The sequence below is a fragment of the Falco biarmicus genome, chromosome 7 (genome assembly GCF_023638135.1).
Source record: "Falco biarmicus isolate bFalBia1 chromosome 7, bFalBia1.pri, whole genome shotgun sequence".
Classification (NCBI taxonomy): domain Eukaryota; kingdom Metazoa; phylum Chordata; class Aves; order Falconiformes; family Falconidae; genus Falco; species Falco biarmicus.
In genome coordinates this window covers 59,160,506-59,186,307 of record NC_079294.1, presented here as the reverse complement: position 1 = coordinate 59,186,307, position 25,802 = coordinate 59,160,506, and the positions used below count along the sequence as shown (strand labels likewise).

General features: G+C 39.3%; 1 protein-coding gene across 1 annotated transcript; it reads right to left on the bottom strand.

Moving 5' to 3' along the window:
• Window positions 1-123: 123 nt before the first annotated feature.
• Window positions 124-13,627, bottom strand: GATM (glycine amidinotransferase). Its single transcript, XM_056347603.1, has 9 exons — window positions 13,514-13,627; window positions 12,843-13,061; window positions 8,250-8,445; window positions 6,854-7,044; window positions 5,366-5,503; window positions 4,917-5,081; window positions 2,974-3,037; window positions 2,769-2,885; window positions 124-1,163 (listed from the first exon to the last, which is right to left on the bottom strand). Exons 1-9 carry the CDS (start codon window positions 13,580-13,582, stop codon window positions 1,051-1,053), a joined length of 1,272 nt encoding a protein of 423 aa, XP_056203578.1. The 5' UTR covers window positions 13,583-13,627; the 3' UTR covers window positions 124-1,050.
• Window positions 13,628-25,802: the final 12,175 nt, after the last annotated feature.

Below are 25,802 nucleotides of genomic sequence, written 5' to 3'. Positions count from 1 at the left end.
ATATGTTACACGTTTTACAGAAAAAAGAAGAATCCATGTGTATTTTATATTTCTGTATGTATCCTACAAACATGTACCCATCCAGACATTTCATCCTCGCCCATTTTCAGAAGGGCAACAAACTGAGAATGAAACAAAACTTTATTAGCATAAAAAGTACATATTAAGTAATCAAATTCCTTCAGAGCATCTGGCATGTTTGATACATCTTTCTGTATCTGCTACAGCTGGAGGAAGAATAGGTTGTAAGATGTCAGAGGTTTAGGGTTAGAGGAGGGTTGGTGGTAGGGTTGGGTTTCTTGGTGCCTTTTTTTAAGTTATGTAAACAATTCAGTGAAACCTATACAAGCAGAATATTACCTATCATTTGTACACTTAAAAGTTAAATAAAAACCAATTTTAGCAATACAAAAAGCAATATAAAAAAGTATTCAGATGCATGACATGCATCAGAATGAAATGTAGAAGGACATGTCAAGTAAGTGAACCTGTCTTAAAAGTTAGATCATACTGGAAATTCTCTGTAAATATCTGCATGGCTTGACACAAAACATTATCAAATTACTTGGTTCCATAAGAAATCTGTACAGTTGCATCTATTTTAACTTTGTTAAACACAATTATATTAGAACAATAGACTGATAAAAAGGAATAAGGAAAGTTTTCTCAAGTTTAACATTTCAAGCTGCCTATTTGATAGCGTAACCAGACAGAGGTAGATGTCCATTATTAGTAGCCAAGTTATTCTAGCAAGACCTTTTAGCTATCTTGCCAGGTTTTTACATTCAAAACCAATGTGAAAAGGCTTCATAGATGAAGGGCATCTTTCAAAAAGCCAGCCAGAAAACCTGTATTGCTGATGGAAGTACTTTCAATTATATTGCTGAAAGTAAAGAGTATGTAAGAATAAATCATTTATCAGACCACTGCAAGGACACCGCTGATCAAGCACTAGAGCTCATGCAGTCATTTTAACAAAAGGGAAATTAATTTGTTTATTTCCTATGCTTATTTTAGAAGCTGAACCATTGCTGCCTATCTGGCTCATAACTAGTCAAAATAAGATTGTAGGGTACCACGACGGCGGATATCACACGTCCAGCAATGGAAGCCACCTCCCAGTGAATTGGCATGGCGAATATTCACTTTGATTGTAGAAATGCCTACAAGAAACATACATTGCATACTTTAAAATTAAAATATCAAAATCATGTGGTAAGCTTTGATCAGAACATTAGATAAAGCTTTATCTAATCATACGGCTAGATGAAAGGAAGTACAGGAAGTTATTTCCTACTCATTTGTTAAGAATTTATTTTCCCAAATTCTAGGCAGAGAACAAGCTAGAAACATAGCTGGCTTGTTTATTCCAGCAATACTCTCAGGAATATACAGTGCCTGGAGCACTACCAGCGTTTGATGTGTTACGATGTGCCAGTAATAAAAAGGAAAAATTCAGTCTTCGGAGTATGCAAAGAATTAGCTGAAATTCTGCTACAGTATATGACCAGGGCACATTTACATAAATCTGTGTGAGCATTTATGGTTCAGACACTGAATGTGCTCTTTCCATTGCCTTTCACGGAAAGAAGCATTTGAGGTACAGAGCTCAGAGTCCCTTCTTCTCTGCAAGGGGAAAGAGGCTGTTATACTTACCACCTAGGTCAAGCTTCCTCCCACTTCTTTTCAGCTCTGAAGCTTCAGCTGTTTCTCAGTTTATACAAAGTCCAGACAGATGGACTAGGATCAGAAGACTTTTCTGTTACGAAGCTTGCTTTTTGTTTCACCATGGTACCAATCCTTCTGTGTTCACAGTTGCCGTCTACTACCTTTGGATCATTCTGTCCTTCCCATAATTTTTCTCCCTTTAAAGGAGTCTTTTGCTACTGGGGAGTATTATCTTTTACTCTACAATACAACGATCCCTCACTTCCCTTGCCTTATCACCCACCAGCCTTCTTCCTACCCTGTCAACTTTTGCGTCACCATGTACTTGTACTGCAGCAATAGTTCAGCTGGCTGTAGCACCAAGCATACTAACCACCTATGAGCCACAAGAAGATCTACATAAATCTTTCACTCCCAGCATAATGGAAGCAGTTAGATTAACTGCATGAGTTCAGATTTAAGTCTATATTATTTGTCTTTGCAGTGAGCTGTGCATAGAAGACTTTCAGATTTTATATTCAATTACAGTTCTCATACCACTGCATACCTAAAGGAATTGCAACGTAACATGAGGTTACACCCCACAGGACTTAAATTCTCCATAAATGAGCAGAAATACCTCAGTTAAGTGGTCTTAATTTGACAGTTTAAAGTACAATGAGTCTGAAACTAGAGAAATCTGAAAGTGTTTTGGCAATGAGGTACAGCCTGCTCTACATTACTCACCAATACATGCACTTAACTTCTCCAAGACAGATTTTGACTTCCAAACTGAGCAGACAGTTTTACATTGAAAAAGCTCATTCAAAAGCTTTTTACTCATGCTAGCAGTAAATTCAATTGCTACTCATACCTTTATTTGCTGCAATAGTACGCAATTGTAGGGGACACGAGATGTAAGAAGCCCATATTCATATGTCTGAAATATTCAGAAGAGAAATCACTGAGTGATTCTTACTTGCTAATCCAATTGTTTGAATACCTTTTCCAGTGCTGGCTGCTTTGAATAATTTAAGTAAAATCTCCATTCATCCTGATGTGTGTAGCTGGTGTCATGATCATTTTATTTTAAGTGTATGTTGAAATATGTTAGGGCATACCCAGATTTTCAAACATCTTCTGAATTGATGTCTCATTGGCATCCACCATCACACGTTTCTCATCCAGCATTAGGACATTCATGGAGAGCCATTTAGAAGACATCCACAGTGGGTGATCTAAACACATAAGAATGAACCCATGTTGCCCATATCAACACTCTTAAGAATACTATTGAAATCCTTAGAGAAGAAAGAGTGAATATACCATCTGGGATGAGTGGCACTGGGGGGCGAATCACAGTCCAGCCTGCTTTCTTGAAGAGCTCAATCTGAAAGAACAATATAATTAGATTCTAAACAGAGTTCTTAAAGCATCATATTATGTCCTCCAACCTATGCCATATTATCTCAGGCTGTTTCAATATACATGACATCCTCTTTTCTCTGTTCACTACTCATGCCCTCATTCAAGTTCCATCTACAAACCCAGTTTTCATACAAACATTTTTTGAAAGCCTTTCTGAGCTTTGCGTACCCCTAGCATTTGTTTCTACCGGTTTTATGTATGCTAAGTATACTAAGATATGTTAAAGGCAAAAGGTAGCACATGCAGTTTGGATTCTGTGAAGTAAAGATGTTAGTAGCAGCACAAAAATATTAAATTCTTTATTTCTTTTTTATAATTTCTTACCATATGACTGCAAAAGCCATTGATATGCATTACACTGCCATTTATAGAAACAAACCCACCAAAAATACCACATAAAATTACATTTGCATCTTGCTTCGTAAGAAACTTAATATGTAGTTTATTTAACAAAGGGAACAAAATAAAAGCATCCTAGGGAATAATTTGTGTCTTTAAGAATTACACAAATTAAAAATATAAGGAGGATAATTTGGCTAAGAGAATTGGCTCTTCAACTTTATTGTCTGAATACTCCGAAGAGCTCTTTGTTCAAGTGTTGCCACGAGGTGGAGCTCCGATCCTGAAAATTTAAAAACTTAATCTGCCTGGTTTGCCAGGATTTTAAAGAAGAGTTGCCTTTCACTCGCACCTCACACACCCCACCTCCCCACCCCCCAGCTTTTTCCGGTCATCAAGAAATGCCAGATTAGTTTTTACAAAAGAAAGCTACGTCTATCTTTTCTATCTACACAGACAGCAGTTTTCCATGAAAAAAGTCCCAGGGAGACCTCTTAGAACTAAGATTATGAAAAACAGGGGAAGGGAAAAGAGGAGGAAGAGATTATGATTGTTTTAAAAATTGTATTCTTATAATAGATATTACAAGAGGCAGTAATTCAATGGGACCATATGCATTTAAGCCACTTGCCAAGAAGAGAGTAACACTGCTTCCAAGAGCTATGCTGTGTACATGATTCCATAATCTCTGCTGCATGCAGCTCTATCCCGCCAATCCACTATTGATCAGCTATTCCCATGTCGTTGTACAGCTGCTGAAATCATGGGGATCCTCACAAAAATCCTCAAGCACTGACAGGTAACTTGTCTAACATGAGCTCCTGCTCTCTGGAAGGCTTTCTGGTCGGATTACAGTTTAGCAATATTAGTTTTTTCTCAGAGTGGTACTAAGTTTTACATAACTGAACCACGCCTCTCCTCTTTCCTACTTTTCAAAAAGTATTTCTCATTCAGTTATTCAAAGCTGAATTCCTGAGAAATTATCAGCCTCCTGCCATTGGTACTTTTAACAACACCAAAGGAAAGACTTCCAAAATAGGAATAAAAAGGAGGGATTACTCATCTGCGCTGCAGAAAACCCTCAGCTTCTCCTTGGATACAATTAATATGTTGAAGTAGTGGAAGTGTTCAAAGAAGTAGTATATTCTATGTACTTGCTTTGATACTATATTGTTACAAAACAGATTACTTCTATCATATTTAAACCATGAACATCGGAAGAAGCACACAACATATCTGCGTAGCCTCACAAGAAAGCACTAAGAGCAGTAGCAGAAATTTGTGGGAGAACAATAGTCATTGCACTACTGAGAAAGTTCTAGAGTCAAGATACAAATACATCTATAAGTTCCTGAACAATTGAGTGCTATTTAAATCCAATAATTTAATATTATTCAAGTGTATACAAAACAGACTTGTGGATTAGCAATTATACAGCAGGGACCTAATCCAGTTGAGTCATTTTTAAACACAAAACACTTTCCCCTCTGCTATGCTCTTACCTGATGGCAGGGACGGTCTGGGTTAGAGAGCACAAGACCAGGTCCAATGATATTAAAAGTGGCATCAATGTGCATAGGGTTAGGATCCTTAAAGGATATTATATGCACTCTATAGTCAGGTGCAAGGTGTCGCCTCATCCATTCAATGCCCATGTAATTTGTAACCTGAAAACAGGACAAAGTTTCACTAGGCTAGAATATAAAATGCATCCAAGCCTAGTTTGTCTAAGGTTTTCTTTAAATATTTAAAGCCATAATAATAGAAGTCTGTGCCTTTAGCTAACCCTCTTAACTGTAAGACAGTCTCATCCTGTATCTCAGACATTAGACATTTCACGAATCGTAACTTTTCCCAACACTCTTACGTTAATCCTGTCCAGGAATTTAAGAAGACATAAATACAAGTATCAAAACTGATACCAAAACTGTTGGATGAAACCTTTGTTTACCTGGCTCCTTTGTACAAAGATATCTTTTCCCGCTCTAATGAAGTCAGCAGCATCAAAGCATGGCTCAAATTCAGTAGTTACAAATTTTCCCTGAGCAGCTAGTTTATGTCTGTCTTCAACAGAGTGGATTGGATAATCCTAGTTATAGAAAAAGGAATAACAACTTTAAGTTGGAGATGGTAAGGGAAAGTTTTCAAACTATTTGCTACTGAAGAGTACTTTGAAACTAAGAAAAAATGTTTGTATTGATAGCTGGGTGTTCCTGGGAGGTGGTTTGGTTTACTTGTTACTAGAATAAAAAAAGAAAGTATAAATGTGGAAGCCCAAGTAACAGGTTTTAAGTACATTCAAGGATAGGTGATGAGATAAGAGACAATGGTTATACCAAGAAGCTAATTGCTCTTCAGAGCCACCGTCTTTACAATAATTCTAGCTTCTGGATCAAAAGTATTCATTATCACTGGAGTTTAACTATCAGTCTAACCAATCACTGCACAGTGACAGAAATACTGGTATGCAAACTATTTTTAACAAAGGTGGACTCCCTACTTTTTCCACATTTTAGAATGGAACAGTACTTCAAACTAGAAGGTAGATCTTCAGGAATTTAAATAAATTTTAGAATGAAACAATGCAATTAAGAACAAATGAGGTATGAAACCCACAAAAAACCCTACTGGTTAAGTAGTTTCTATGCTTTAAAACAGGGTCTGAAAGTTTTCTAATACCAACAGATTATTCTAAGGTAATTTTGTTTAACAAAGACTTGTTTGCATTGTTGATAAGATGTCACTGTTCCCAGAAAGTTATAATCATTCCACAACCAGTTTTACTGCACTTATCGTAGAGGCTCTTACCAAGGTCCTAACACATTTGGGGGCCTATAGGAAACTACCAGATTTGTCAGAGTCAACATTACAAGTGAAAAAAAAATTAAGAAAATACTCACTTAAATATTTGGAAGGCAAATACTCACAGTTTAGATCCTCCACTATTTTTCATGTAACATTCAGAAGATTACATTTAACTTTCATGTAATCATCATGCAAAACAAGAATTAAGAGGGGTTTTTCTGTGACAAAATAATATGTTCTTTCCCACTTTCCTGATACACTCTGGACATATGGACCTCAGACATATGGATATTCTCAGGGAATTTTAATTCTTTAAAGTAATATTTGTGATGTCTTTCTAGCATTCCTTCCTCTTCAGTAATGCTAACTTAAAGCCAGTAAATAAAAAAATTCAAAGCAGACTTGAATTCAATAGACACAACATCCTGTTTCTTATCCCCTAATTACACATACTCAGTTTCAGCTGGAAAGGCTAGAGAATAATTGCATACATTAGAAAACCCACACATTTCCAGAGCTGTTTTGTGTCTTTTCCCCCTGCCCCAATTTTGGGAAACCTAGATATCAGCTTGAAACTATCAAAAAAATTCTGTATAACCAGAACTGAAATTCTGAAGCAAAATGAGAACAATACCTGATCATAAAGTTCATCTGCCATTGTGGGTTTGGGGGCAGTTGTCCACTTAGCACCACAGTTGAAATAATCTTTTATTATTTTCCTATATGCTCTGTACTCAAAGAACCGAGCACGCCAAGCCATAGGCGCTTCAATAATTTCATTTCCCACGACCAACAGGATGTCTCTTGGCATGGCAGCATACATACCTGAAAGGAAAAAGGCTATTAACCTATGAGAAAAATACTCTTTTCTCTAGCTTACTCAATTTTCACCCTCCTTTTTACCATTACTTCTACCCAAAAGAATGGCAAAAAGAATCTTTAGCAAAGTCAGGAAACCAGCACACAATTTGAGGTACTTCCATTCTTCAGTAAGTTTTTAGTAACATTTTTTGTTAAAAATACATGCAACTTTTGCTACAAAGCTTCTTCACTTGTAACAAGTTCGCAGCTAGATGAAAGCCATCCACAAACTACAAGCCACCACTTCATAATTTGGTTGATGGAAATTAGACAAATGCTTAGGAATTACTCAATTATTACACAATAAAAGGTGGAGAGCAAGTTTTCCAAGCAGACCTCATTTCTTTATATGCCATCCTTTTAAAAAGTAGCAGCACAGAAGAGGAATTTGATGGAACACAGAAGTAGTGCAGGAAGTAGTCCCACTAGACTTTTCATTAACATTATCTGTTCCCTAATGAGCTTGAATTCCACTAGAACAACTTAAGAACACATTTGACATGAAAGGAGGTCAGAGACTATGCTTGACGCAAAGCTCAGCGTGAGCCAGTGTGCTCTCACTACAAATAACCAAAGCCACGTAGCGCTATACAAAGAGGGATGTAGCCATTAGGTAGAGAAACATTCAGTTTTCCTTGACGCTAGTGAAGATCCTCCTGGAAAACTGTTTTCCATTTTGGTGTCCATTGTTTAAGATGGATCCTTCGTTGAAGGGCTATCAAGATAGTCAGGGGGGCCTTACAGCACATGACCTGGGAGAAGTGGAGGTACCTCAGCTTATTTCATGTGGCAAGTAAGCGCCAAAGTAGTAACAGCTTACAGCTACTTTCAGGGCCATTAGACATGACAGATGAACACTTCTTGGTAGTGGCAGTGACAGCACAGCAAGGGAATCTGTCAACAGGTGCTGCTGTGGGAAGTTCAGGTTAGGTATTAGGAAAATGTCTTTCATTAGGATATCCACACAGCACTGAAACAGGTCAGCAAATCAGGTGGCACAGTCTCCATTCCTGGATATTTTCCATGTCATAGCTACACAGAGCCATCACTGACCTCATCTAGCACTAGTAACAATCCTGCTCCAAGCAAGAAGGCAGACTAGATGATATCCAAAATGTCTCAGACAAGAGCTAAACAGGCAAGGCCTTCAACAACGGAAGAACATTTACCTGTAGACTCAAAGTCAGGTGTTTTATACTTCACAGACCAGTCAATTGGATCAGGCCTCTTGACAATTACACCTTCTCTTTTCAAAATATTGCACATTTCTTCAATTTCAGCAATAGCTTTTTTTAAATGGCCTTTGGGGAAGCTCTGGCCTCCAAATTTCTGGTAAAATCCCCAATACTTTTCATATGTGTTGGCCTAAAACAAAAGGACAGGTAGGTGACAAAGAATAAGCATCAGTTATTTTGGTAGAGTGAAATAGATGAACATTAAAAATTGTGTCTCATGCAAGGTTTCTTGTTCTCCTTTCATTGACTTGCCATTGTTTTGTACGTGTGATGGCCCTAACATGTCATAGTGTGCTTTATATTTGATTCCTACAATATTTGTATAGTTGCTAAAAATTGTCAATGTCCTGCTGATTCTTCTAAAATAAAGAGGCAGGAAAGAAGGGAGGGGGAAAAGGAAGGGAAAAGCATCAATGCTGCAGATAAATGCTCAATTATTCCTGCTTGAGAATCCCTATCCTGGTAGCACTCTGCTGTCTTTATTTTTCGCCTTTACTACTTCTATTTATACACACCATTGGCAACGCTTCACTCAGATGTTTTATGATGTGCATGTGCTCAGTCATTAAACTTATATAAGCACAGGTGTTAAGACTAACTGTGAATGGCTGCTGTCTTCACAAACACTTCCATACAGTAACGAAGTTAAGTTTCAGCTGTATGTGCCAAGCAGGCTCATTGAACTAGCAGATAGCTTCAGCACTGCTAATAGACTGTACATGTGGCATGATTCCCAAGAAAAAAAAAAAAAAGTCCTCTGAGGAACAGCAGGAAAAAAGGGAAAGCCATTCTGAATGGGGAGAAGAAAGCACACATTTAATTCCCACTTGCAAGTTTAGTTTGACTTTTGGATGGGATTTTCAGGGTATTTCATTTCTTCATAGTTTTGGATATACATGGATCAGTAGCTTATATTACTTGTTTCTACTGATGGAAATACAATTATAAATGTAATAAATATCTCCAGAAGTCTCTTCCCCTTTTTAGCCATAGCTCTACAAAAAGTCTCATTATTTATCCAATTACAGATGAAACCCAAGAGACTACATTACATTTCAGTTGGTATTTAGTGACTAGTATTGCCAAGCATCTATGAAAGATTTGGTCCTTATTACACTAGACCTGTACAAATCCACACCAAACGCTACAAAGCCTGCTATTTAATAAGGCTGGCAGATATGCTTTTAAATGAAAACAGCCTTAGGCTCATCCCCAAAACACATACATCCGTAGTCACCTTGTTAAAACCTCACTTTGGTCACAGTGGTGACATCAGGAATTGTAAAGCCATCCCAAGGACATGTAATACACCTTGTTGGCTAGAAGAGGCCATACTTCAGATACAGCAGCAGTCTAGGAAATGTCAGAGATACTACATTCAACTGTCAATGTTGATGTAAAGCAAGTACAACACTTACAGACCTAAATCCTCCGCTCCTGAAATCCTGTGATGTCTTCTCAAATTAAAAACTAATTCAAAAGAATGCCCTAGTTAAGTTAATAATGTCATGGCTAAGAAAATCCAGACACAAATGATGCTGCTTCAGTTCAGTGTATCTTTGGAAGTACTTCATTCAGATTTATAAGCTGGGAAACCAGCAGTTTTGATGGGTCTCTGCTAATACTAACATGACAGAGGAACAAATACATATGGAGCCCTTCCACAACAGCGGAAGGGATGAGAAACAGGTGAACAAGTGGTCAGGCCTTCCTTCTACCAGAGTCCTGCTCATTCAGGCAGCATGAGTGACAGCAATGGGATGCAGGGAGAATCTGCCCTTCCACACACAAGGTTATCTCCTGACTGTTATAATTTGTGATGTGTTTTTTTAAAGCCTGTCAGGTCCAGAGCCTCAGTTTTTCCTTATACAACTAAAATTCGCTAGTTTTAAACTGCAGGTTTTATAACCAATATAACCAGTGACCTCCATTCATACTTAGCAGAAGGCACGTGATGCACATCAACACTAGTATTGCTACTTACAGGGACAGTAACTGGGAGTTCTGGCTATCGTATTTCACTGGAGCAACACACACATAGATGCCTTACCTTTCAGCCACAGAGATTTTGCAGAACAGCTGAATCTATTAATAAATTTCAGTATTGGCAAGGTAGGCTTTGGACTACTGTTTGGGTTTCTCAGCAATGCCCCCAGACAAAATTACTGTTGCAGTTTCTACAACAAAATTTAAGACAAAAGCAGAGAAAACTAGAAGAAACCACATCTCAGCTGGCATGCTCTATTACTATTCTGTTCTGACCTCATTTGGTTAGTTATGGCTTAATGGGCAGCAGAACCAGGCTAGCCATCTAGCATAGAATCATAGAATAATTTAGGTTGGAAAAGACATTTAAGATCATTAAGTCCAACCATTAACCCAGCACAGCCAAGTCCACAACTAAACCTTGTCTCTAGAGTGCCGCATCTACACATCTTTTAAATATCTCCAGGGATAGTGACTCAAATACATCCCTGGGCAGCTTGCTCCTATGCTTGGCCAACCTTTCAGTGAAGAAATTTTCCCTAATAACCAATTTAAACCTTCCCTGGCACATCTTGAGGCCGTTTCCTCTTGTCCTGTCGCTTGTTACTTGAGAGAAGAGACTGACCCCCACCTTGCTATGACCCCCTTGCAGGCAGCTGTAGGGAGCGATAAGGTCCCCTCTTGAGCCTCCTTTTCTCCAGGCTAAACAGCCCCAGGTCCCTCAGCTGTTCCTCATAAGACTTGTGCTCCAGCCCCTTCCCCACCTCTGTTGCCCATCTGTGGACACGCTCCAGCATTTCAATGTCCATCTGGCAGTGAGGAGCCCAAAACTGAACACAGTATTTGAGGTGCAGCCTCACCAGTGCCAAGTACAGGGGGACAACCACTTCCCTAGTCCTGCTGGCCACACTATTCCTGATACAAGTCAGAATGCTGTTGGCCTTCTCGGCCACCTGGGCACACTGCTGGCTCATATTCAGCTGGCTGTAGACCAACACCTCCAGGTCCTTTTCTGTCAGGCAGCTGGTCACATTTCAGCCAGTTAGACATTTGATAGAGTATTTTTTTCTGACACTAAAGCTACCCTTTAGCCATTACTTGAGAACAGAATTTTGCCTCATCTAATGTTACAATGTAAAAAAGTTAGACATGCTTTTTTCCTTATTCTTTCTGTATACTCACTATGGCAGTTTTAAGTACATAAATGCACATACATACACTTGTATGCTAGAAATGCCTGTCCTCATTTGCTTCTTTTTCTGAATCTGCTAGAATACCTTTGGAGTGTCTGAAACAGGATTCCAGAGGTTGGTAACTGAGCTTCAGCTTTCAAGGACTAAATTCCAGCCATAATGAAATCAGTGGTAAAGTTTTCATTGTGCTCACTGGGTCATGATACCAGCTCAAATGTCCCAGTGTAAGTCAGATGATTACTCTTCTATCTGAGAATCAGAACTACCAAGCTGCAGTAACTCATTCACACTCCTCCAACCACTTATGTTTCCACCCAGAATCATAGCCCAGATTCTAAAGAAAAACATAAAAACATGAGAAGGCTAAGGGAAGAGAAGTTTTCTTCACAAGTACATCCCAAACTTCCTCTAAACCACCATTTCTAGCACTTTAAACGTATTTTCAGTATCTTTGTTTGCCATTCCTTCAATGTCACATCAGAAGAATTCCCTTTCTCTTTTTAACTGAGGTCTTCTAGTCAACTTTGTCAACATACCCTTTAAAATTTTACTGAGGTCTCCTCAGCAGCAGTGTGCCAGCTCATTTTGCTGCAATAGATACAGATTAGGTACTGCCTTGGAGCTAGCAACATGCTGTACCACTGGAAGAAAACAATTCAGGATCATCCCCACAAATGCAGGTAACAACATATACTTAGCAACTTTAAAGTCCAGGTAAAGTACACAATAAAAATCTGGACCAAGCCCACTGTTTGAGTGTTCCTGTTCTAAAAAACAACATTTCAAAGAACAAATAAATGTGGATTTATTTAGGTTGCTTTTGTAGTTTCAGGCATAGAAAAAGCCTGAAGAACAGAGGTGTATATATTTCCATATAATACATACTGCAGCACGTAAAAGCTGCAGGGAGCTATTTAAACAGAATAGTCCTGCTAGTCTACAGCTGTAGAACTCAATCTTTCTCAGCTTAAGTAGAAAGCTACACTTTTTCCTCAAGTGGTAACCTACTCGGATTTGAGCCCAACTAAACTTACATCAGTCCTATCAACTATCTCAAAAGCTTGAGTGTGTACTTTGATAGCATCAGGGCTATATAACTAGAGGAGATTGCACATTAGAGATTCTCTCCACTACTGAATTCTGTCAGAACAGCTAATTCAGTTGAAAACAGAAAGAAAAAGCACATCTGCCACCAACATGACTATGCCGTAAAGTTTCACAGAGGAGCTACTTTGAAAGAAGAATCCTCAAGAGTAAACACCACACCTCGTGTGCTGCAAAGCTTAAGTAAACCGCATATATAAAACCCGCATTATTTCCTATTAAGGTTGCTTTTTTTATTGTTTACCTTAACCTCCACAGAAAAAGGTGGGACACAAGCATTTTCAGCTCTTCCCACAATGACCTCTTCCAGTGGGTCCCATTCATTGTATGAGCAGACAGGACAGTCCTTAGGCACAGGGCTAGTAGCCTTGTTGTCAGCAGCAGCACAGGCGTTCTGGGAGGCTGTAGCTGCCTGGGTGCTCTGGAAAGATCGCTGCACCCATCCTGTAAAGACTCTTCCAAGCTTAAAATAAAAATAAGAATGAAATTTATGTTTCCCTTACAAAAGGAAAAACGCAATGATTCAGTCCACCAGTACCTTACATGTAATCCCAAAGCAATGTACCTTATTTGGAGCATTAACCGAAACACAGTGTTTGTTACAGCCATTCTAATTTATTCACAGTCAACTAGATGCTTAAAGGACAAACTGCTTTTTAAAATACATGTGGTTTAGAAGGGTAATGGCATAGGAGCACAGCACTCACGCTGAACTCTGCTGCTGAGCTGGGAGGATGCATGGGTGAGCCCGAGCCCAGGAAGCCTGCAGCTGTCCCGCAGCTGTCCCGTGCCCGCTCCCCACCGTTCGGAGCACTCCGCACTCGCCAGCAGGCAGGGGCCGCACAGGACCCCCTCCCACGGAGCATCCTCAAGCCCAGCACCCCGCACTCAGCGCCGGATCTGCGCGGTACCAACCCGCGAGCCGATGAAATGCGCCGCCTCGGCTCCGCGGCTCCCCCCGCGCAAGCACCGCACTCGCAGCATCCCTGCTGGCAGGACAGCACCGCTCCGCACCGCTCCGCGCCCGCACCGCCGCCTTTGTAACAGCCCGCCACGCCCCGGGCCGCCCACCGGGCCCCGTCGGGGCGGCGACACGGCCGCGGGCGGCGGCGGCTGCTGCTGGGTGGCGGGGGGCCCCGGAGGATGAAAGAGCAGCTGGAGCCGCCGAGCCCCAGCCCCAGGGAGGCGCAGCCCGCCTGGATGAGGCAATCGCCACAGCCGACGGACGGCTTCTTTCAACATACCTGGACTGCATTGCCACAGATGGCTCTGCAGCAGCAACTCCACTTCGAAGATTTCCAGTCGGGTTTAAAACCCCTCTCTACAAAGTGTATTTAAGCGAATCATTCTGTTATTTTCAGTCATCAGATATGTGTATTCTTCATTAAACCTATAGTAGACAAAAAAAAAAGTTACCAAAATTTCCAACAATTTATATGTTAAGAATTCATATTTTCAGACTACAACCTAAAGATGTTGTGATTCACCTAAAAATTTTTCATTATTTAATTACTGAGGGAGTGTTTCAAGAATATCCCAAACAATTTCAAACCCTGGCTTCTCAAAATGCAGTGGTATGATGAAAAGTGACCTTAAAATGAAACGCAAAACGGTAGACCTATACTTATTTTCCCCTGCAAAATTTCTCCATGATAAAATTAACAAATTATCTTCAAAAATACTTCTATCTCAACAGCACTGCAGTCCTCAAGAAATATGTTTGCTACCAGCTCTACATGTATTTAGCATATCTCCCTTAGCCTGATAAATTATTCTGCATTTTCTCAACTTTGCAGACAAGTTCACTTTTAAATCATCTGATTTTGCAAAAGTAAAAAGCAGACATAGCAAAAAATTAGTTTTGCCTGCCTGAGTTATTCCATTTAAAGTTGTAAAAATCTGCATCTTTCTCTCAATTATACCAATTTTGGTCCTGCCTTTATCACCTATGCAGTGCCTAGCATTTCTGCAGCCTTGATCAATACTCCTGCAGCCTATATGCTTTGTTATCTGAAGTGAGCACAATGGGGCATGGCTGTGCACAGACACGGTGTTTAACATTACTTCTATATATAAGATCACAGGGTAGTGCTAGTGAACTCAGCAGATATATCCATAGCAGGAAAAGGTAAACATACTAGTAGAACATATATTAAAATGTAAGCTATGGTCTTAGAACACAGCAAATCCGCTATAATTTTAACACGCCTCAGATATATGAGTAAGCAAGTTTTATTCTACTGGGTAGTTAATGATTCAGCAGTTTGCCTTTTTGGCACAGGTAGATGCTACACCTTCCCAGGAGAAACAGGACAGTGCAAGTTCTCTCTTCATGAATTTACACAGTTCTCAGAGAAAAGTTAATCATCTTAGTTGGCATGATATCAAGCATGCTTCACCCTGTTTAATATGACTGCAGAACTTTTCCATAACTCATTTTAGTTAGGATTTATTTGTGACATAATTGCCTCAAACACTATTCCTGTATCAAAAAGGATACAAGGATTATTTTTTTTGTTTCAAAAAGAAATTTTCTTGATGTTACTTAATTCTTAGTTGTCAATTTTTGTCATCTATTTAATTTTAAAAAAACCCATAAGTTTATGCTAGTTCTGCTCAAATGCTTGTTATTTGATTCAGTTGATTTTACGAAGATCACCCCACTCACATTGACCTTCTAGAAAAATTAATGATTGGCTTGTGGCTAAATCCAAAGGTCTTACCTCTTTTTCTGCCCTTTTCGACTTATCAGCTAGTTTTGGACCTTTGGATCATTCTTTATCATCTCAGTTTACATAGTTTTTTCTGACTCTGCACAATACTTCTTTTCCTACTTACTACATATGTTTGATGCTTTAAGGGTCCCCAAAATCTCAGATCCCCTTTACTCATAGTAAAGAGCATTTATTTTCCAGCCTTCACTGAGTACCAGTCATTTGACCTCCAGAATGCCCTCATATGGGCCTTGATACCTGCAACATTACCAAGGCACTAACCATCTAAAACACACAGTGGTATCCCTATGTTTCTTTCATCATTTGACCATCTTCTGGATCACTTGAAAAAATATCTCATTTGTGTCCTTAAAGCAGTCACTTATATTTCTCTGTTTACATCTTTTTATTCCTTAACACCCAATACATACATCATGCAGTTCACATTTATGGTGTATGGAAGTGTCATTCCTCACAGTTCCCTCTTTGCCATCAAAACGAAAGCCCTCCTGCTTTTTGTATGTCATCATCTCCCTCTTCTACAAGAAAAGCTTGACCTACCAATCTGCATTTTAACAGTGACATAAATCATGGAGCACAACAGCAGTAACGATTATTCAAATGTAAATAAAGCCAAGTTCATTCATTCAGATACAAGAATGTTACTTAAACATGTGGTTAACTAAGCAGGTGCTAAGCTCTTTGGATCAAAAATGTTGTTACAAAGATCACATCATTAACGACATTACACACAATTGGTAGAATCAGTGTAACACCTTGAAAGCTTAGCTCACTACCCAGAAGCTTGCCAACTATTTTCAGAATTATACGCTGATCTAGTAAAGATATTTTGTTCCATTGCAAACCTCACCTCAGTATGGAATTCTACCTTGAAACAGGAATAAAAGCTTCAAATCACTATAGCTGAGATCTGGCCTATAAAGATTACCTAGCAAGTTGGGGTTTTTTTTGGTTTGGGGTTTGTTTGGTTTTTTATGGGGCTCAATGCATTTTTTAAAATACTCTGTCCATCATTTTTAATTACATAAGGTGTCATTCAGGCTTATATAAAACCATCTCATTCTGATAACTAGGTAAACTGTTTAAAGCAATGTAATTCTAGTTAACAAAGCACAACATTCTGGCCCGCAGCATTAGAGAATAAGATATTAAGTAGTAAAATTCTAGTTTAAACCCACAGAATTAGAAAAAGACATACAAAAAGAAAAAACATGAGACATGCAGTAGAAAGGTTATCCTTGGCAACAAGACCCGTGTGTTAGTGAAGATCAAAGTATAAACTTAGCTATGTTTTAGGACAGTAGCTGGCCTCAACTCTCACATATACTCTCACATATATTTTTCTTAACACATATCTAACACAAACAGAAGTCTCAAGGGATTATACTACTGTTCAAATGTGAATTTCCATCTGTCTAGGAATTGAGGTCCTGCCTTTCAGAGCATACATTGTTGTTGTTTAGATTTGTAATGGGGTAAAGCAACACATCTGAAGCACTTGAGGGACATGATGTCTAAGGTTAAGGAATAGCTTACCCTTTCTTACCAGTATTTCTGCTATATTACTGATTAAAGCAATTTGGTATAAGATATCTGGTGTAAGCTGGTCTTAGCATTTACATATACTCAACAGTTTTACTCATCCTTACTTTTACTTAACTTACAGAAATTTACTCTGTTCAACCATACAAATGTGAGAGACTTCAGTTCCTTCTAGTGCCTTGTCAAGCATACTGCTTGCTAAATTCTAGCAGACTACACCCATAAGAAGAGAATTCGGCACAGCAAATCTTATCTGCTAGCTATCAGGAACAACATAGAAGAATCCAGTATGCTTCTTAGAAAGCAAGTTTCAAACTCCCTGAAGTTCAGAAGTCTGGCTGTTCCAGATGGGAAGAATAAATGCACCACAAAATATTAAAATTACTTTTTTTTCCTCCCTTTAGTTCATAATTTTGTAGTCAACTCTGAACTCTAAAAAGTCAAAATATTTTGTTACACATAATTAAAAGAATTTCTTTCATTTAAAATATTTCACTTTAACTTGTGACCTATTAAGAGCTGAAAAATCAATGTACTATTTTCAAAGTCCTTTGAAAGATATTGCAATTTTAATAAAATAATATAAATCTTGCTTTATCATTCTTCACACTTAAAAGAAAGAATTAGATTTAATCCCTCATCCAACAGACGCTATGTATGTAAAATAGCAGGAAATTCTTCCTCTCTAATCCCAGCTTCACTGAAACCGATTTAATCTTTAAACTGGCTGACAAACTCTACGTGACTTCTATTTTATCTTTTGTAGTTATTGAAGGACAAATCCTGTAGTTTTCCCCAAAATGCCAATTCTGAGTACTTTTTGGAAGATTTTCTGTCCTTCTACGTCAGGACATCTTCACTGTGGGACATGCCGAAGTGCCAAATTCTTTGTCAGACTGAATGCAACCTGCTACAATGGAGTTTTGACTACAGAATGAAACACTTAGTAGAAGAACTAAGCAAAACTGATTTCCTCTCTTTTTGTGCAATTCATATAGTAAACAGCAAATCATAATTATAAACTGGATGGTATTTACCATATTCAGAGATCAGAATTTACAAGGAACTTCCATCACGTGGTGGATACACTGGTGTGTAATAGCTCTGCAACCTTTCTGCTAGTTGAGGCACTTAAGAGGTCTTTTTATTCCTGTTCAGCTAGTTATTATCACAAAACTTGTAGGAACTTAATACCATTGAGACCTATGACCTTTTCTCAAATTTGTCTGAAAGCAGCCAACAGGTTCAAGTTACAGGGAGGGGAAGGAGAGAACACAGACATGTACGCACATACACAACCCACAGTCATATAACCTTATGCTCTTAGGAGGCAAGACCGAAACCTTCCTCATCTTTAAGAAATCAAAAGATTAAAAAATTTCTCATGTTTGAAAGCATATGATTTATGTAGATGTTTTCTCTATGAAACTTAGGTAGCAATAGATCAAAATTTTGTGAGATTATTAGCACACTGGTATGATTCAATTTTTAGTGTATTATTTTGGTTTTTTAATGCAAATATTGTTCTTCATATCTTTCTGTTAAAATGTCTTAAATTTAATTGCGAAGTGCAATCCAATCACATATACAATCAAAATGCATTTCAACATCTGTGATTCAAAATAACGTCTCAATATTAATACATCTTGCACTAAATTTCAAGCATGCCTGATAATTTAGTAAATACTTTAACTCCTTTTTTGGGAACCAGGCAGCTGGAATACTAGAAGGACGTAGAGAAACAGTTATGTATCCCTATCCAAAACAAGGCTCAGTAAGGAGCAAAGGAAGCAGTTCAGGTAGTAGAGGTGCATATACGTGAAGGGCAGGAAACTGGCCAGTGAGGAGATAGAAATTGCAATTGAAATAGCAAACACAGTGACAGAGGTCTGGTGAGATAACGATTAGACAAAACTTTTGGCTTAAAAGTAGTCAAAAAAAATATTCTTGAACTTTGAGCAAATAAAATAGTCCTTGTTGACTGAATTCACCTGATTTCAAGAAGACGGGACTTTCCACTGTCCTTCTGGTTACTCACAAATCACATTACATCATAGCAATGTTTGATTTAATAATTAATTTCTTTTCCTAACAGAGCTTGCAGAAATCCACCTTCTGACTAGCTACACTGTATGTGCACATAAACGTGAGTACCAACATACATATAAATATCTGGTTTAATTTTAGATGTCATGTTTCTATTATAGAAAGGTGACAAAGCTGAAGAAAATTCTATGAAGGCAAGGCATTTGGTGATCATAACCCATGATATTTAACACTGTCATTTCCAAAGGCAGTGCAGCCCTGACTTCTGAAAACCACCCGAGGTTCGTGCAGCAAAAGGCGCATCATTTGGTGGCATAGATTTCATTCAGACCAGTATTTCCATGCATACAGTAACATGATCTGCCAACATTTTCCAGGGTCAGTACTGTGACGGTACTTTCCCTCAGGGCTGCCAAGTGAACTTCATGGCTCTAGGACATTTGAAATCTCTTGAATCTCAAATATAAGGTCTTGTGACACAGCCTGTTGTACATCAACTTTTAAAATTCAAAAACTGCTTCACACCTTTCTTGTAGAATATTTGTAGAAATTATTAATAAAACTTTGCTGTGCTCCTGAAATCACAGCTGCATCCATTTTCTTCTCACTCCCACTGGAGTTAAAACTGCAGCCATATCACATTATACATCCAAACGACAATTTCAAAAATTCTGATTCCTTTAACCACTGTGTGGGTGGCAACTGCAAGTAAGCTAAGGCCTCCCAATGTAAAGAGTTTTTGCATGGTTTTTGTGGCAATACTTAGTGTTTGTTCCACATGTTTTCTTTCCTGGAAGAGACAGGAAGCCTTGGCTCTCCAATAACCTCTTCTCCATCCCAGGCTTCCGGGAGAGGACAGCCCAATGCACCAAAGTTATTGGATCTCTATTTACTTTAGGGAGAATGCAACGAAACCCAGAGCTCCTCTGCTTCTCTTTTCTACACTGAGCCACAGAACGCCTTGAAGAGACTCCCAGACAAGAGGAATAGCCACAGAGCCTCAGTCACTCTGTGCAGATTCTTAAGCTTTTGAGTATTCCCTTTGACAGACAAGCAATTACTCAGTTACTATTTTCTAGCATATGCATGCAGCTTATTCACATGAAAAAGGTTGGAGTATCCTCAGACTAAACTAGATGGCAGATCTTGTCTGTTCAGTCTGCTACTGCTCAGTATATAAGGCTGTGAGAATAAAGCCTCTTTTCCCCCCTCCCTTTTTCTTAGAAAACAGGTTCTTTGATAAGCATATTCCATCACTTGATGCTTTTGTTGGCAGCACCTATGCATGTTGCTCATACTGTAATGCCCCTGAAAGGTTGGCTGAGTATAAGCTTGCTTTGATTGTAGGATAGTAGCAAATTATACAAGTAGGGTTTGATTTGAGTGTCTCCTTCAGAGGACTTCATAAATTCATTGTGAGTTTTATGCTGAATCAGATTCAAGCCTATAGTGGTTAAAAAACAACACAGGATTTGGACACATGGATATCATCCACTCTGCGATCACAAATGAAAATACATGGCAAAGTCAAAATTTGGTGGAAAAGAGTAATTTTAAATTCTCCTAAGGTCAAGGCTCAGCTAAGCTTTCTGCTTAATCCTTATCCTTTCATCTCACCTTGGCCACCTCAGTTCTTGAAAGATAACAAGCCCTCAGGAGAGAGGAGGGAGCAAGTAGCTTGCTTGCAATGACTGGGATACCTGGAGTAACCTATCAAAACTCTGAACTAGCTTCTGCTGACATAGCTCTGGAATGAGTTTGACTGTGCATCTGTAATGAACTAACATAATTCAAAATCTTTTTATGGGATGGAAACATTTTCTCAACGCCATGAAAGAGAATTGAGCAAGACTCCCTTTGGAGTTTCTGTATTAGGAGATGGGATAACCCCTGAGCTTTGACAGGTCCCTTCCCTGATCCTGAAGAGCACATCTGTTCTGATGAATCGCAACCATGTCCATCCAAAGAAGACGAGGATGGGCTCAGTGTCAAGAATCTATCCAGCATAAGGAATTTCTCACATGTCACTGCGGAATGTTACAATTTTGTTCCTTGAATATCATACCAGTTGCTACTAACACCTTTGCAACAGAAAGATGAGTTTCACTATATTTCAGACAGCTTAATCTAGAATTTCTTTAGCCAGCCATAAATGAGCAGAGAGCTAGGTTTAAGCTCACCACCCAATACAAAGTAGTTTAAGATTTTTAACTCAAATATCCTAGAAACACACACGGTATTGTAAGGAGATTTGGTAGGCAAGGTAGATTTGCTAGGAAAACAGTTTTCTAGCAAAACTAGCTCTTAGTTGCAAAATGCCAATTTCTTGAAACTGAAAGGTTTCATTAAGTTTTAGATCCAATAGATTTAGGCAGAACAGAGGAATGGCTCCCTTTCCTTCTTCCACTTTCTGCTTCAGTATTCCACTCTAGCTGCTTGGAAGACAGGCACTCACAGTCTGCTGTTGAGTGCTACGTGTACGCTACAAACCTTCTGGCTTTGCAGCAAAATGGTTAGATCTCCAACTAGAGCTACTAGAGGCCTTTGAACACCAGGCCCTCTCTTAAGATACCATCTACATTTCTAACCATTGGGCTAAGCTACTAAGTCCTGATGTGCGGGATGAAATAGCTAAGATCCATCATTATTAATTGCATACATAGTAATAGTACTGTAATTTCATGGCACCCTACTAACACACCTTTCGTGTTCTGTGGAGTGTAGCAGATCTCCTGTACGTCTGCATTATTGGACATCGCTATATGGGCTATCTATATGGTTTTGTCTAACAAGTCATGGTGTCACAGCACTAGCAAAACTATCAAGCTGCAACAAGGTTTTTTACCATCTCATACCAATATACTCTTCACACCAGTCCCTCTGCTGCCTTCTCCCAGTCTCTCCTCACCCAGGGCTCTAGTTCTCTCTTCTCTCTGCTTCTTCCTCCTCTCTCTTCCTTGGCTGCCCTCTCTTCATTGGCTGCCCAACCACTCAACAGAAGCAGCCACACCTGCACTTTATCTACATCAGCCAACCCACAGTTGTATTTTATCAATGCTAATTAACCCAGCTTCATTCCTCTACATCATGGCATGTTTATTTACAAGCAGGTTGCACCTTATCTTTTAAGTACAATGCCATTAACATAAAGGAATGCTAAAAAGCTTGTGACTGAATGCAGCGAAGTAAAGGCACTCCGTAACATCTAGATTCCTTGCTTTTTGGAGGCATCTGGATAACCCATTAGAGAAAACTTTCTTGGAAATTCCAGGGTCACAGGAGTGATTCACTCACTTTGAAGGAGACTTGTTTGGAGGTTGGTGATTGCAAAGTATTTCAGTGAACAGGTGTCAAATCAGCTGCAGATTGGACCAGCAAGTCAGCTCTTCTAGCTGACCTACTAGAAATCCTGATGCCTTACAAATCTGTAAGCATCATCCCTCAGAAGCAGGGAAAGATCTGGGAAAATACCAATAAACTGCTGTTGTTAGCGTAGTTTAAGTGGTGCCAGAGCATGCATTTCAGGGATCTTCATCTCCTGATCCTCTGCCAGACAGCAAGGACAAAAACAGAATGGTTTGAACTCTTCCGCAAGTAGGTTCAGTGATTTATCACTCCATAGACTATGAACTTGGTTCTTACATCTACAAAAATTATTTTGCTTGGTTAATACACACCTTGTACCCCTTCACAAGGGAGAAAGGAAGGGAACAGCAGGAGAATTTGAGATATAACATGTAGGGAAAGGAGATCAAGCTGTTGCGTATTATCTCCTCGTTCTTTCCTTTGCATTAGTCCTAATATTGGTACTAATATGATTCCTTGATGAGCCAGTTCTACTCAGTGAGTCTGCAGAGCACTCACCCAGCAAAATGCAGTCTTCTGCTAGCTTAGTGAGCTGAATGCATCACTGAAGTGTCAGAAGATACCAGAGCTGGGGCAAGGGAGGCAGTAGAGCTAGCGCATAAGGAAGAAGCAGAATCACCCCTTTTGGCAGCACCAATGAATTAGATCAGGTCAACCTGTCTCATCTAATTACAACTTTACAGAAATACTGTGGTAACACTGCAAATAAAGCTTTAACAGCAATGGTACTAGCTGTGAATTTGAAAATGGGACAGAAAGGCATTTGAAACTGGAAACTTGAGATGGAAGACTTTGGTTTGGCCATCCTGAAAAATACCCAGCTGTGGCTTTCAGTGGGAGGGATCAGGTGAAACAGGTAAGAAAAGAAAAAACCCAGCTGACCTGTTACACAGGTTCACTGAAGTCGCAGGTGATCCGCTCTGAATCCCATCTCACTACCATTCATCAGTAAATAGGTAAGTGTTGTTTTGTGGTATAATTATTGTCACTTGAGCTAGCTAGAATGGAGCATGCTGCCTTGTACCATTACAGTGAGGTGTCCTGTTGCAGCACTAGTAAAACTAGATGGCTGCAACAAGGCTTTTGCCGTCGATCAGATTCTACTGTCCGTGCATGTTTCTTCATCCTCCTCAGGCTAGTCCACCCTGCTTCTTGCCTCTGCTGTGTCCCAAGTCTTTCTTCTCCAGGCTCCTCTTCCAGCCAGCCTCTCCTCATCTAGGCCCCCTTTTCTCTGCTTCTCCCAGGGCCTCTCCTTGTCTCTCCTACATCCAGGGTGCTTTCTCTCCTCCCTCTGCTTCTTCTGGGTCTCTCTTCACCCAGTGCTCCTCTTCCATACCCCTTAGCGCTATTTAACTACTTGGCAGGAACCAGCCACAGCTCTGCATTATCCACGTCAGCCAACCCACTGCCCCTGAAGCAAGCCCACAGCTGTATATTATCAATGTTAATTAACCCAGCTTCATTCCTCTATAATTCTTCTACAGTCTCCCATCAAACCACTAAAAAAAAAAAAAAAAAAAAACCACCAAAAACCAGAAAATGTCTGCACAGAAAATGCTGCAGCCTGGAGCATCCCAAGGTCAGCCAGCATAAGGAGTGCTGGGCTTTCCCATGCTCCCTGTCCATGTACCTTCCGTTTAACTAACAGGACAGGGAGCTTGAATCCCAATTTAATACAAACTTCCAGTTACTTGTTACCCTCTGGTGACATCTTGTGGATCACTGCCTGGTGGCAAACCCTCGTGGGTCTGAACCTGCGGAGTGGAAGTCTCTTTCCCAAGTCTAAGGAGCATTATAGCATCCAACAACGTTTAACTGTCCTTTATTTTTTCCTTCCTTTCCTGCTCCGTGGATAGTGCAAATGAGCACTGTAGCAGCAAGGTCCCTACAAAGAACTGAAAAATAGAAGTAAGCAAGAAAAAAGCAAATGACAGAGTAGAGCACAGAAGCTGAGAATAAAGTAGTGAATACATTTCATGAACTATATTTTCTATTAATAAAACAGATTCTAGTGCCTAAAGCTGAGTATAAGCAAGTATTGAGCAATTAGGATTTCATAGTTGAAGCCAAGGGAACCTATGAACTGCTTGCCACAGTAGCTGGAGCAAGCAAATAATCAGCACCACATAACCGTAGCTTATTGTACCCTGCAAGTATCAAGCAATGCACCCTCTCAGTATGCCCGTGCATCATTCACAGGGGCTGGAACTAAAGACTCAACTCAGATTCAAGTTGTGACAGTAAGAAATAGAAAAGTTGGTAGTATTTTGCCAAAAATATTAATTCTTTTTGGATGGTTAATTTTGGAGTCTCCATTTCAAAATACTTATGTATTCATTATATAAGTTAAATTTATGTAAGTTTACTGTAAGTTGAATTATAACCTCATAATGTAGGAAAAAATCACTTCCATGTAACAAGAAATACAGTCCCTTGTGACCTCTGCAGGCACCTTGAAATTCAACCCATCCCCCACAGATGATACTGATGCAAATAAAAGAAAGAGTTCCATGAATGCCAGCTATCACAGAGCTATACTAGAAAGGCATCTATTTTTCAAGTGCTTCCACAAAGCATTAGGAGACTGAAAGCTGGAAATGAAGAGACAATGGAAGTGGAGCATAGATGTGAAGTCATAAACTCATTAGCTGAGCACCCACTGAAACCACAGTGAGCAGCTGAGCGCAAGCAGCAATTTTTTGCCACACAGCCTGTGCAGGCTCTGGAGGGGTGGTTGCGCATTGCTGAACATTGGCAAGAGGCCACCTGCAGGGCCAGGTCCCATGGGCAACACCCAGCACAGGACAGCACTGCCAACAGCCCTTGACAGGTTTCCAGCACCAGCTCAAGCACACATGCCTCTAGGAACACTAAACACGTGTCAACCTGTGATAGGATGCTCCATAAGCTCTCTTAAAAAAATCTGGATTTAGAGTAGCTATTTGAAAATAAAAAGGAAAATAAGGTATTAAATAGGGTTTACTGAACTATAAAACCTAGCAAACAACTAAGTCAATAAAAAAGCACTCCTTCTCCCTAGGCTAATATTTAAATCTATACTTTGTTCAGCAAAAATACTGAAGCTTACAGACTGCAATTTATAGCCAAAGTGACAGCTGTTTGAGCAAAAATATCAACACATACTATGGCCATCCATAACATTAGTCAAGCACAAAATAACCTGCCTAGATTAGTAATTCATGCACAAAAATAACTTAAAAAACAGAAAAGCACCAGCCATTTCAGTCACATGACATCATATGTGATGCATTTAATGATATATTAACCTCAAACATAATAATTAGCAGTTAATTACCTATTAAAACTGCTATAGTAATGAGAAATACTTGAACAAACAAAACTATATCTAGCAGTGGACTAACACACCTTCACCCCTTGGGATTACTGAAGAAAAACAGATCGTCCCAGTGTGCAGCACAGACTAATTCCTAACAGGGGTTTGCTTTGCATTTATTTTAGAGAACAAAACAAATGTTAGTGCTAAATCAAAAGTA

Coding starts and splice junctions, on each gene's coding strand:
- GATM (XM_056347603.1), bottom strand. CDS start 13,582: ATGCTGCGAGTGCGGTGCTTGCGCGGGGGGAGCCGCGGAGCCGAGGCG. Junction 13,062..13,513: donor CGCATTTCATCGGCTCGCGG/GTTGGTACCGCG, acceptor TTTTATTTTAAG/CTTGGAAGAGTCTTTACAGG. Junction 3,038..4,916: donor CAGACCGTCCCTGCCATCAG/GTAAGAGCATAG, acceptor TTGTTCTTTCAG/ATTGAGCTCTTCAAGAAAGC.